We start from the raw sequence: 13,181 nt of genomic DNA on the forward strand, positions 1-13,181 counted from the left end.
GATGTCTCCACCCAACAGCTGGAGGAACTCAGTAAGGAACCTCAGGCCTACCCACCAGCCTGTGAGCTTGAGTAAGATTCTGCCCTAATCAAGCTTTTAGATGATACTGCAGCTCTAACTACAAAGTCATGAAACCACACAACCAAGTCACTGCCTGATTTCTGACCCATACAAATGGCAAAAATTGTCTTAAGCTGCTAAGTCTTGAGGTTACATACTAACAGACAACTTATTTCTTCTAATTAAGCCATAACCATGATATGCTAATTTCTGTTACTAAGACAAAACAGATACATTTTACACTGCCTCACAATTTCAAATTATTCAGTCACAAGATCAATATGTTAAATCCTGGACAATAAAGTCCATAGTGATTTAGTATAAAAACATTTGATTAGAATTCTATTTTCTTAGGGGCACCTGGGTGGCTCAGCGAGTTAAGCTTCCAACTTTGGCTCAGGTCATGATCTTGCAGTCTGTGAGTTCAAGCCCCACGTCGGGCTCTGTGCCGACAGCTCAGAGCCTGGAGCCTGCTTTGGATTCTGTGTCTCCCTCTCTCTCTGCCCTACCACTCTTGCACTCTCTCTCTCAAAAAATAAACATTAAAAACAATGAAAAAAAAAAAAAAAGAATTGTATTTTCATAATTTATTCCCAATAAGCTCTGACAAATTTTTGGTCCTTTGACTTACAAAGGTTAAACATTACTAATGTCCTTCAATTAGGTAAAGAAAATAGGCAACAATATTGAAACTGCTGATAAACCTATATTGCTATTAGTTGAAACAGTCAAATGGTTTTTTTTCTTCTTTTTTAAAACTACTTTTCGGGGCGCCAGAGTGGTTCAGTTGGTTAAGCAGCTGGCTTTGGCTCAGGTCATGATCTTGTGGTTTGTGAGTCTGAGCCCCGCATCAGGCTCTGTGCTGACAGCTCAGAGGCTGGAGCCTGCTTAAGATTCTGTCTCCCTCTCTCTCTGCCCCTCTCCTGCTCATGCTGTCTCTGTCTCTCAAAAAAAAAAAAAAAAAAAATTAAAACATTAAAAACAAAACTACTTCTCATAAGAGTGCCTAAGACAAGTTCAAAGACATTTCTAAAACTGCATCCTGCAAGCCAAAAATTATACCCGACACAGAGGCATCAAATAAGTATTTGCTGAAGTAGGTGATAAAATTTTACAATCAACTTAAAAACACTGTGAATGTTGGGGCGCCTGGGTGGCTCAGTTGGTTAAGCATCTGACTTCGGCTCAGGTCATGATCTCATGGTTCATGAGTTCCAGCCCTGCATCAGGCCCTGTGCTGACAGCTCAGAGCCTGGAGCCTGCTTCAGATTCTGTGTCTCCCTCTCTCTCTCAAAAATAAACATTAAACAACAACAACAACAAAAAACCCACTGTGCATGTAGCATAAATGCCATCAAATATCAGTTAAACTCACGATTCTATACCAGAACAAAACAGAATTGATCTGTTGGGAGTCACCCTGCACTCAAAACTCGGGGTCTCCTTCTCTACCTCCTTCCCAAATCTTTGTGGGAGGAAGATGGTATATAAACTTTGAAAAGCATTCTGTGACTGCTAATTCAAGGTGAAAGACTGATCAAGTTGCCACTTTCTGTTGAGACTCTATTACTGAAGGGAATTTAAAAATGTTTACAATGATGAAAACCAGGAGAAGTGAGATGTCAAAGACAATATATTTCAAAACCCAGTATGAAAATGGTAAAGATTAAGAAATAGAAAATCTTCAACAAAAAAGGCAAAAATATGCAATGGGAAAAAGTCTCAACAAATAGTGCTGGGAAAACGGGATAGTCATATACAAAAGAATAAAACTGGACCACTTTCTTACCCTGTACATAGACTCAAAATGGATTAAGGACCTAACTGTGAAACCTGAAGCCATAAAAATCCTAGAAGAGAGCACAAGCAGTAATTTCACTGACATCAGCCACAGAAACACTTTTCTAGGTGTCTCCTGAGGCAAGGGAAACAAAAGCAAAAATAAACTATTGGGACAACAAAATAAAAAGCTTCTGCACAACAGAAGAAACAATCAACAAAAGACAACCTACTGATAGAAGATATTTGCAAATGACATTACCTGATAAAGGGTTAGCATCAAAAATATATAAAGAGCTTATACAACTCATTATGAAAAAAACCCCCAAGTAATCTAATTAAAAATGGGCAGAAGACATGAACAGATATCTCTTCAAAGACGTAGACAACAGACACATGGAAGGATGTTCATCATCACTCATCATCACAGAAATGCATCCCAAACCACAATGAGATAGCACTTCACACCTGTCCGAATGGCTAAATCAAAAACTCAGTGGGGTGCGTGAGCGGCTCAGTTGGTTGAGAGTCTGACTCTTGATTTTACCTTAGATCATGATCTCACAGTTTGTGGGTTCATGAGTTTGAGCCCCAGGTGGGGCTGCAGTGACAGTGCAGAGTCTGCTTGGGATTCATTCTTTCCACCTCTCGCTCCTTGCCCCTTCCCTGCTAGTGCTCTCTCTCTCAAAATAAAGGGTAGAGGGAGAGAATCTTAATCGGGCTCCACGCTCAGCTCAGCACAGAGCCCAATGTGGGGCTCAGTCATGACCAAGAGATCATGACCTGAGCTGAAATCAAGAGTTGGACACTTAACCAACTGAGCACCCAGGCACCCCACAACATGACTTACAATAGTCAAATTATGGAAGCAGCCCAAGTGTCCACTGATACATAAATGGATAAAGAAGATGTGGTGTGTATATATATGTAGTGTGTGCACACGCACACACACACACTGGAATATTAATTCAACCATAGAAAAGAATGAAATCTTAACATTTGCAACAGATGGATGGATCTAGAGTATAATGCTATGTCAAAGTCAAAAATGTGAAAAAAGTGAATGTCAAAAAATACTAAATGAAAGTCAAAGATAAATACCATAGGATTTCATTCATATGTGGAGTTTAGGAAATCAACAAGGGAAAAATAAACCAAAAATTAGACTCTTAACCACAGAGAACAAGCAGATGGTTCCCAGAGTGGGTGGGTAGGGGATGGGTGAAATAGGTGAAAGGAATTAAGAGTACACTGATATTTCCCAAGCAGGCTCCATGCCGTCAGCACAGAGCCTGACATGGGGCTCAACCCTACAAAGCACAAGATCATGACCTAAGCTAAAATCAAGTTGGATGCCTAACTGAGCCACCTAGGAACTCCATGAGTAAACTTATCTTGATGACCACTGAGAAGGCATAAAACTATCAAATCACTATATTGTACACCTGAAACTATTAACTATACCATAATTAAAATTAAAAAAAAAAATGTGGGTGCCTGGGTGGTTCAGTCAGTTAAGTGTCCAACTTTGGGCTCAGGTCATGCTCTTATGGTTCATGGGTTTGAGTCCCATGTCGGGCTCTGTGCTGATGGCTCAGAGCCTGGAGCCTCTTCAGATTCTGTGTCTCCCTCTTTCTCTGCCCCTCCCCTGCTCTCTTTCAAAACTAAATATTGGGGCACCTAGGTGACTCAGTCAGTTAAGCATCCCACTTTGGCTGAAATCATGATCTCGCAGTTTATGGGTTTGAGCCCATCAGACTCTGCTGACAGCTCAGAGCCTGGAGCCTGCTTCAAATTCTGCATCTCCTTCTCTCTCTACTCCTCCCCCACTTGTGCACTCTCTCTCAAAAATAATAAACAATTAATTTAAAAAAATGTGGGCCCCTGGGTGGTTCAGGTGGTTAAGCGTCTGACTTCGGCTCAGGTCATGATCTCAGTTCATGAGTTTGAGACCCACACTGATGGTACAGAGCTTGCTTGGAATTCTATCTCCCTCTCTCTGCCTCTTCCATGCTCTCCCTCTCCAAAATAAATAAATAAACTTAAAAAAAAAAAATAGAAGGGGTGTCTGGGTGGCTCAGTCTTGGTTAAGTGTCAGACTTTGGCTCAGGTTGTGGTCTCACGGTCGTGATTGAGCCCACACTATCAGTGTGGGGCCTGCTTGGGATTGTCTCTCTTTCCTTCCACCCCACCCATCCTCGCTTTCTCTCTCTCAAACTAAATACATAAAACCTAAAAAAAACAAAAAACAAGAAAATGAAACTTAAAAAATGGGGTGCGCAAATATAAATCAGAAAATATGTAAGGAAATTAATATAATTTAATCGCAAGAGGTATTTTGAAGTCTTTTATTTAAAAAAAGTCTTTTATTTGAAGTCTTAAGTTTATTTATTTAAGTAATCTGTACATTCAACGTGGAGCTTGAGCTCACAACCCCTGAGATCGAGTCACATGCAATTCCAACTGAGCCAGTCAGGCACCCCTGAGATCTTTGCTTTAAATTTAAGGAGAAAGTGCAATTAAAAGTTGGTATACAATGCATGATAAGATAAGGTGATACTGATCAATGTATTTTAAGGTACTATGATTATGATGCCAAACTAAAAATAATTTTCAGCAAACTTTGGACTTTGAATAGAGATTCTATTATTTATGAAGAATGCTTGGTCTTCAGTATAAACAACCATATTGCACCATAATTACATAATGTGATAAATCACTACAACAGCAAGCATATTACAATATATAAATGTATAAAAATAACACATACACATTAAATTTATACAATGTATTATGTCAAATTTATTTTTTTTTTAAAGTAAAAGGGAATGAAACTTAAATGGCTGCAGAGGAAGATTAAAACTAGAAGTGAAGCTTAAAGAATCCCTAATGAAGTTTGCAACTTAGAGGCACCAAAACTGTAGAAGAAGCAAGGCTGAACAAGAAAACTGGTATACAGTATGTATGTAGAGTGTTAGTCTTTCATATCCCCTCTGCCATATTATAAGTAATCAGACCAATTATCATATGTAATCACATCCCAGCTGTTCAAACTTCAGCAAATTTCTTAACCCCTCTGAGCATTAATTTCTTCATTTGTAATGAGAGTAAGAAAATATCTACTTCATAGGATTACCATAAAGATTAAGTCAATATCTATCAAGTGCATAAAGCAGTATCTAGCACATGGTATGCATCTAATAAGCATGGTAAGCCTTTAATGCTATGTACTAATTATAGTATGTATATGTATGTGTGTATATTACTTTAAAAATCACTAAATAAAATCACCTTTGGGGAACACATGAATGGAGAGAGAACTTTCATCTTATGATCATAGCTCCATGCTAACTACACCTTGGCAACATCTTTGCTTCATCTCAAAGCAAGACTAACAATGAGTGTCAGAGATTAAGTACTAACTTAGAAAAGGATGTTATATTGTTCTATATCACTATATTGTAGAGTTGGGGAGGTGCCTCTGGAAGCTTCCCTGTATCATTCTGTGAGTATAATGGCTATACACTGCTTACCCGTGAACAAACGAGGAGCTGATTATGAAATGATTAGAAGCAAAACATTAAGGAGCAAACTGAAACAAGAACTAAAACTCGACAATCCATAAACATCACATAAGAAATGTTATCAGGCATCTTATAGTTTGTGCTATCTAAAAAGCATTTATTACAATGACAAAACTAGAGGTTAATTACTTTTTTATTATTGAATTATATTGTAAAGTCTACATCTACAATTTAATCAGGAAGAAATGCTTTGCATTTACATCAAGGACACATTTATTCTAGTGGAATAAAACAGACACAGACAAAAGACCAAGTACACATTAAAAAAAAAAAAAAAAAAAAAAAAAAGACTAAATATTTTACCTGGTCCTACTTTTTACTATTTTGGACCATACCTTTCCTATTAGAAAATTGATCTTACACACATATAAGTTTGATTATCTTCCCATATTTTTAATCATTAAATGTAGTTTCTCACAATTTCTAATAATAAAAAAAAGATTGAAAACTATATGGGAAGCAAAGTTTAGAAACAAGAAAAACTAGACTGCTATTACTGTACTGTAGAAAAGATGAGTAAAATGTGCCCCCTCTGTGGCTCATTTCAAAGAAACACTTTTACTCAAAGAGGCAAGCATTTCTGATCTAGGAGTAAGTTTTCCACTCCCCTGTGGGACCAGACCTACCAAATGTTTCCGATCAACTGTAAAGTAAGTGAAAAATGTCTACAAGATATTTAGAAGCTAAATATCAGAATACAGCTAATGAAATCAAAATTGTGTGGTCTAAATATACATATTAAGTTTTTTACTTTAAAAGTATCTTTTTATTCCAGATGATATTTAAAATAACTTACATCTTTAGTGTGCTTTATGGTCAATGACTGTGAAGTTGAAATTCAAATGAATTTTTGTTTTACTTGATTCTACTAAAATTTCAATTACCTACTATTTTACTTAACCAAGTTATACATGAGGTAAGTTTTAGCTAAAAAATAAAATAAATCAACCACAAAGATAAGTTAACCATTTCAAGAGTATACAAAAATCATAATGCCCACTTCATATTCAAAGTTTACAAATTTATGTATTAACTACTTTGTATCTAAGAAAAGTTTACTATGTCATTTCAAAGTAAATACTTTCTGCACTTAAATCAAATTTTGTTGGGAAATATTGGGCAAAAAAAACCAGGCAAATTTTGTTTTTGGTTAACAGAAGACAATGCAATAATAAACCCAAATGGAACCTAAGACCAGTGTTTAAAGTTTCTAACTTCTAAACAGACACACACTTATTTATCTAAGAAATATTTGGACAGAATGTCTCGCTGTAAATAAAAAATACAGGTTTCCAATTACAGCCTTAGAGCTAGCTAAACAGTTTCTAAAAACATGTACAGCCAGCTAACAGTTCTCTAAAACGTGTATGTTGCGCTAAAGATCCCTGCTAAAATATCAACAGCATTTAAATGGGTCTTACTGAAGTAGGACATTCATGATACTAGAAATCTTTTAAAAAGTGAGTACAATAGGGCTATAATAATTACTATTAATAAAAGTTACAGAAGAGATTATTGCTGTATGTTCCCCCATAAACACATCAAACCTATGGCAATTACAAAAAGTACAACCCAAGTTATGTTTTTTCTTACCAAATTTCATGTTTCACATATCTGTAAAGTTTTTATACAGCAGAGAATTCTTAAAATCTTTTCTGTAAGAATTCAAAGTATTTAAATGTGTAGCTTCACATTATACTATCATGTTTTGCCCTTCTTGTTTCCCAAATACACAAAAACAATATACATTTTTCTCAAAAGTGAAATAAGATGTCCACATTAAAAAAATAAAGCCTACAAAAAAGTTCCAGAGCTAAAAAAGATTATATGGCACGAGGTGATCTCCTACTAGTCCAAAGTCCAAAACATTTAAATGAAGTCCATTTATATATTCTGCTTTGCTTTTCAATGGAATACTACATTTATTCAGGTGAAATCACATTATTTTTAGTTCTCAAGTCAACAAGTATACACAAATTTTTTTTATACAGTTATTAGAAAAAATAAGGAGACCAAATTGAGTGTGCCAAAGAGATATCATTCAGTTGGATTTTCCAGAGCTATTAGAAAGAAAATTAATGAACGGATTTCCTTGGTTGGTTTCCATAGCTTGATAGACCAAAAACAAAAAAATGGCCACAATAACAAACAGCAAAATTTTTATCCACATGGGAATAGAGCGTCCCTTTTTTGTCTTTTCTGACTTGACATCTGCCAAGGGAACATATTTAGGAATATATTTAGATGAAAAAGATTCTTCCATCCTGAAATCACTGAGTTCTAATGGCCGGCCGGCAGCCCCTTTGATTGGTCTGCGGCAACTAGCACTGTTGGGAGTAAAAGCAGGAAGAAAAAAATAAATTTAGATAAAAGTCATGATTCTGATATGTAATATAAAATCTCATTACCACTTCCTAATTTCAAACACATTTCTTGAGATAAGAGTAGAAAACGGTCACATGTAAACAGTGAGGTCAGTCAGCCTATTTAAAATTTCTGTACATTTTTCATTTAAAATGTTGGATGTTCATTCTATTAGAAAATATTCAGAACACTGATATTCACTAAACTTGTTTCCTTAAAGGCTTTTCAGAGCCAATATATTTAGAGGATGAGAGGAAAAAAATAAGGTACTTTGGTGTGATTTGTTCAGTTAGGAAATAATTCAGGAGTTCTCTAAACACAGCCTTTTCAACTAGAAAAGGGAAACTTTTTTACTTCCTTTGAGGTTTCTGTTTATATAACAAACTGAGAATTAGAAAAAGGAGAATTAGATAGTAGGCAAATTATTTATAATACTTCAGCTTATCAAAGTTAATTCTGAAACTGACTCAACTTTCAAGAATATGAACTGGTGACGTGGAATTACACTGCTCTCAAAAGAACGGTTTACTTCTGAAAACATGGGTACAATAACCTTGTGAAGAATAAAAATCATAATTTCCCTATTATATGCTAGCCATATTTCAATTAAAAATAAAAGGTTAAAATTCCTGTAGGTGCATATGAAATAATCATGTTGTACATCCTAAGTAGATATAACTTTTATGTCAATTGCACCTCAATAAAGGTGGGAATAAATAAGTAAATAAATAAAAATACCCTAGTAGAATACACTAATACTTGTTTTAATGTATCTGAATACCTAATTCCTGTTGGTGTAGATGCTTCAAAGGGAAACATTTCCTTAAGAATATCCCTTTCTATTCTTCTTTCCTCTGTTTTTTCTCCCACCTAATAAGAAACAGACAACCACAAGTTAACAGTGTAAATGTGCAATTAAAACACAATTTAAAAAAGAAGTTTCAGAGAACAGAATGCATTCAAGTCTGCCCCAGCTTTTATCACTCCCCTTTCTAAATCCATCATTGCTCAAGTATCCATACACTTCCAAAGCTCTCCTCAAATTTCTTCACTGTGGAGATATGTTAATGTGGTAATGGGGGCAGGGGACTGCCACACATTCAAGCTAACAAAACAACAACCCCAAACCACCCTCAAACTAAAATCCAGTATAGTTAATATGGCAGCGTTAAGTTCCCCCCACTGGATTTCCCATGCTTTTCATTAATATTAAGAGTACACTGTTTCTTCTTCCGTTAAGAATTTTGTAATAACTGATGAAATACAGAAGATATCAAATTAACATGGATCCTTAAAAGTTTTAGTATATGTGAGTCGATTCAATCTTCCTAACTTAAAAAACACAAAATGATTTTTTAAATTACCTGCTTATTTTGTTTACCTTTATGCCCAGATCAGAACCACCTTCAGTACAAATTCATTAAAATTATAATGCATCATGCAGTTAGTACTTCAAAGCTTAAGTATACAGGAGTTAATCAATTCAAGCATCATACAAAGTCACTTAAAAGTCCCATTATTTGACCTTTCAGTGAAAAGATAGAATAGCCTCCCCAACAGCCCAGAAACACTTTCAACCCACATCCATAACAAAGAGAACACATTAGAAGCAGCACAAAAATGAATACTCCCTTGAAAGGTAGAACTTAAGAGGCACATGGTAGCAAGCTGATAGTATTAGCATATCATACTATATTAGTTACTTTCGACTGTCACTAATAAAAGTATGTCTTTAAAATAATATATGCATATATATGTGTATATATATATATATATATATACACACACACACACATACACACACACACCCACCCAATTAAGAAAGCTCTGCTCCCTCCCACTGCAAAAGACAAATACAAAAAATTTCCTCTTTAAAAGATCAATGATAGCATCGATCTAAATTTTATGCATTTACTTCAGCTCTTGTCAATGGTTTCTTTGGTGTTCTTCTGGGTATGTCTGAGAATTCAGTGATTGGCAGAATAGGAGCTGCATGCTTGAAATTTCCAGTCACCCTATTGACAACCTGCCAAGATTCAAATTATTCAGACTCAGAATTATCCAAACATAACAAAGACACGTAAAAAGAAAAAAAAAGATACTCTATTTCTGTAATATTCAATACTTTCTCTTAATAAAAATTTAGGCAAAAGAACCTAGAAATGAACATATTCAATGCTTCACATGTGAAGCCTTAGCACTTTTTAAATATTTTAGCAAAAAAGTTTCCTTATAATACTTAGGTAGGATTCTTGTACAAATTGATATAATTAAATTGACTATATTGAAAAATTCTAAAATTCAGAATGGGGAAAATGAGTTTAAAATATAATGTTTAAAAACACAAATTTGAGATTTGCCAAATTTACCACCTCCCCAGTTCTAATTAAAGGGTAATTTACAAAGAATACCACTTGTATAGTTTATGAAACATATTTACTAAGGTTTCGTTGCTTGAAGCCATTATAGTTTCAGCTATGGGAGTACTCTCTGAAATTATTGCACCATCTATACGAAAATGCTCTGAAGTTTCCACCTGTTAGTTTGAAAACAAAACAAAAACAATAAATATAAAATAATCACTAAAGCCCTACCAATCTGAAAACCCAATTCTAAGCAATAAGCCTTGCATCACCCTTTTCCTTGGAGTTCTTCTTGACCCTCTTGTGGATTCCCTAGTTAATGCCTGCAGAGGTCCGCCTTTTGAAGATCCACTTGTCCATTCAGTCTCAGTTATTCCAGCTTGAGAATAGCTCTATTCAAGTATCGACACATTAAAAAGTCATATTCTAACATCAAACACCTTAATAATGGCCACATTACCTAGCACAGTGAGAAGTCATGAAAAATCTCCAAATGCCAGCATTTGCAAACAATGCTATGCCCTCAACATATTTCTAAACGTACTGACTAAACCAATATGTAGGCATTGGAAAATGCTAAAAAGTATGGTAAAATACATTAAAGCATCCAACTACAGGAGCTTACAAATTGTAATATGAGTGAGAGGGAGAAAAGCACATAATTTTATCACTGCTCCTTCTGTGACTTGCTGTTTGCTATTTGGTTCTTGTTTCATAACTGCACCTCTTTGGCTGTCTAAACAAAAAGCAGGCTGATCATGACTATAATAAAGTCATTTATTATAACAAGCCCATTTCCTTTTAAAACAAAATAAAATTTTATAATTGTTAGCATAAATTAAACATTGTCCTTTTCAAGTAGGATTATTTAAAGGTTCAGTTTAAATTATAATCCACACACAACTATCTGAACATAAAAGTTCCCAGGTGTCAAACTTTTCTTAGAAACAGATACTAAAATTGAGCAAGAAGAACCTGGTGGTAAGTTACCTCTTTCACAAACACACAAGCCTATAATGTCAAGTGCCAAACCTACACTTCTCACTATAGAGATAGCAGTAGTGATGGACCACTGGTACCTTCCAGTCCCAGATTCCTTTCTCCCTGAAAAGCCAATTGATTTTTCCTCATTTAAAAAATAATTTAGTAGTTCTTACATAATAGTTTGAAAACCACTAGACTAGTACTTCTCAAACTAATGTGCATATCCATCACCTGGAGCTTTTGTTAAAATACAGATTATTGATTCAGCAGCTCTGGGGCAGGACCTGAGATTCTGCATTCCAAGTAGCAACTTACTCAACTTTGAAGCCACAATTACCAGATGATTCTTTTAAATTAACCAGAGAACATCTATCAATGGTTAGTATTATACTAAAGTGTGCTTATATTGTCACTTCTGCTTTCAAGCTAATATTTTATCTAGATAACTGAGGTTTTTATATCCAACTCAGTGCCTATTAATTTTAAAGACAGATGTATTTTACTCTCATCCTGAGACAAGGGCGCTCATCCAGTAAGCATGCTTATTTAGCTGGAAACATTACTACCTAAACCCCACAAGGTACAAACATAGTCTCCTATCTAATTTTTTATTTATCTATATTTGGGATTAGTATTAAAGAGTTTCTCTTTGACTCATAATTAGAAACTCTGGGTTCCTTTTCCTGCTATCAGAAAATATGTGCTGAATGCAAACTTAAGATTGATCAAAAGACAAATGCGTAAACAAATTACACACAAATATGATAAATGTTTATTAACAGTTAAATTCCTGATTATTTGAATAGAAGGGAACAATAGTTTTAATCTGAGGTTCTCAATCCTGGCAGCATAGTATCAAGTGGGGAGCTCTAAGAGATATCAAATGCCCCCAACCCCACCTTAGTCTAGTTAAGTAAGAATCTCTTCTAGAAGGGGCTTGGGCATAGTTAATTTTTACAGCTCCTGAGGGGATTCTAATGTGCAGCCAGGGTTGAGGACACCCGGTTTAAGATACTATAACTGACTTATGATGCTATCTCAAAGTATTTTCTTAAAACTACTTTCAGTAATGCTTCCTCTTTAATAGTCGATTGCTCAATGCCAATAAAATTAGAACCAGTATTTTAAAAATATTATGGTTTGAGAGTGTATCTGGTATTATCAGTGTATATTAACTATTTTAAAACTCCCCAAAGAATTAAAAATTACATTTCTTGAAAGGGCTAATAAAACTGATAAAATATAAAGACCAGATATTTTATCCACAGCCATGAAGGTGGCATGTGGAAAAATATCCCCTTTCCTTAAAATTGGTTGTCTCCCAAATGCCAGAATTTTCCATTTGTTATATTTTGAACTGAAATAATTTATCAAAAATTTTACCAACATCTACTGAAACTACTATGGTTAATTAAAAAAAAATTACATGTTTACATTTCTATTAGTTATCCTTGAATTAAAGGTCAAGTTCCATTTAAATATTCTTTATATTCTTCTGTGGAAAGAAACACAAGAAACACCTTGGTTGCCTGTGGGAATAGCTGGAAAGGGGTGGGAATAGCTGGAAAGGGGTGGGAAAGACACTTCTCACTATAAATCATATATACTTCCTTTTGTCCAGGTTTATTAAATTCTTTGGTTGAGGACTATCAACTAATTTTATTAGTTCTTTGACTATCATCATCTAATTGAGAATTAATCATCTTCACAGAAAACTAATGGAGAACTCTTCACACACCAGAAAAAATATTCTGAAGATTTTTTCTATCAGAATCCACTATAAACAAGTGACGATTACTGACTGAAAAGAATGAAAAACATTCCTATGTAAAATTAGTAGTTAACGTGATTGCTGTATACTGTTGCCAAAATACTAAGTGCAACTTTCATCTACTTTCAGCAAGATGTTCTCCAGCAACTCCTGATTTATCAGGAGAAAAACAGGAGACAGAAACAAAAACCTTACATTGCCTTTCAATATGCTATCAGGCAAAAAGTTATTTGGAAGACAGTAGGCAGTTGAGGCACAAAAGGATGCAGGAGCTGG

The 13,181-nt window shown here is 34.9% G+C and overlaps 1 protein-coding gene across 5 annotated transcripts in view; it reads right to left on the reverse strand.

Annotated features, from left to right (window-relative positions):
• Positions 1-5,538: 5,538 nt before the first annotated feature.
• Positions 5,539-13,181, reverse strand: part of TMPO (thymopoietin) — a 31,050-nt gene continuing 23,407 nt past the window's right edge. Inside the window, exons 5-9 of one of the 5 annotated variants that reach the window (XM_040491146.1) lie at positions 10,423-10,542; positions 10,228-10,323; positions 9,703-9,813; positions 8,569-8,657; positions 5,539-7,750 (exon numbers count right to left, since the gene is read on the reverse strand). In XM_040491146.1, coding sequence (XP_040347080.1) covers positions 7,465-7,750; positions 8,569-8,657; positions 9,703-9,813; positions 10,228-10,323; positions 10,423-10,542 — 702 coding nt within the window. In that variant the 3' untranslated portion in view covers positions 5,539-7,464. The remainder of the gene's footprint in view (positions 7,751-8,568; positions 8,658-9,702; positions 9,814-10,227; positions 10,324-10,422; positions 10,543-13,181) is intronic. The other 4 variants (XM_040491148.1, XM_040491147.1, XM_040491149.1 and 1 more) reach the window with 4 other exon arrangements.

This window comes from Herpailurus yagouaroundi, unplaced genomic scaffold (assembly GCF_014898765.1).
Source record: "Herpailurus yagouaroundi ecotype Mexico unplaced genomic scaffold, PumYag 182, whole genome shotgun sequence".
Lineage (NCBI taxonomy): Eukaryota > Metazoa > Chordata > Mammalia > Carnivora > Felidae > Herpailurus > Herpailurus yagouaroundi.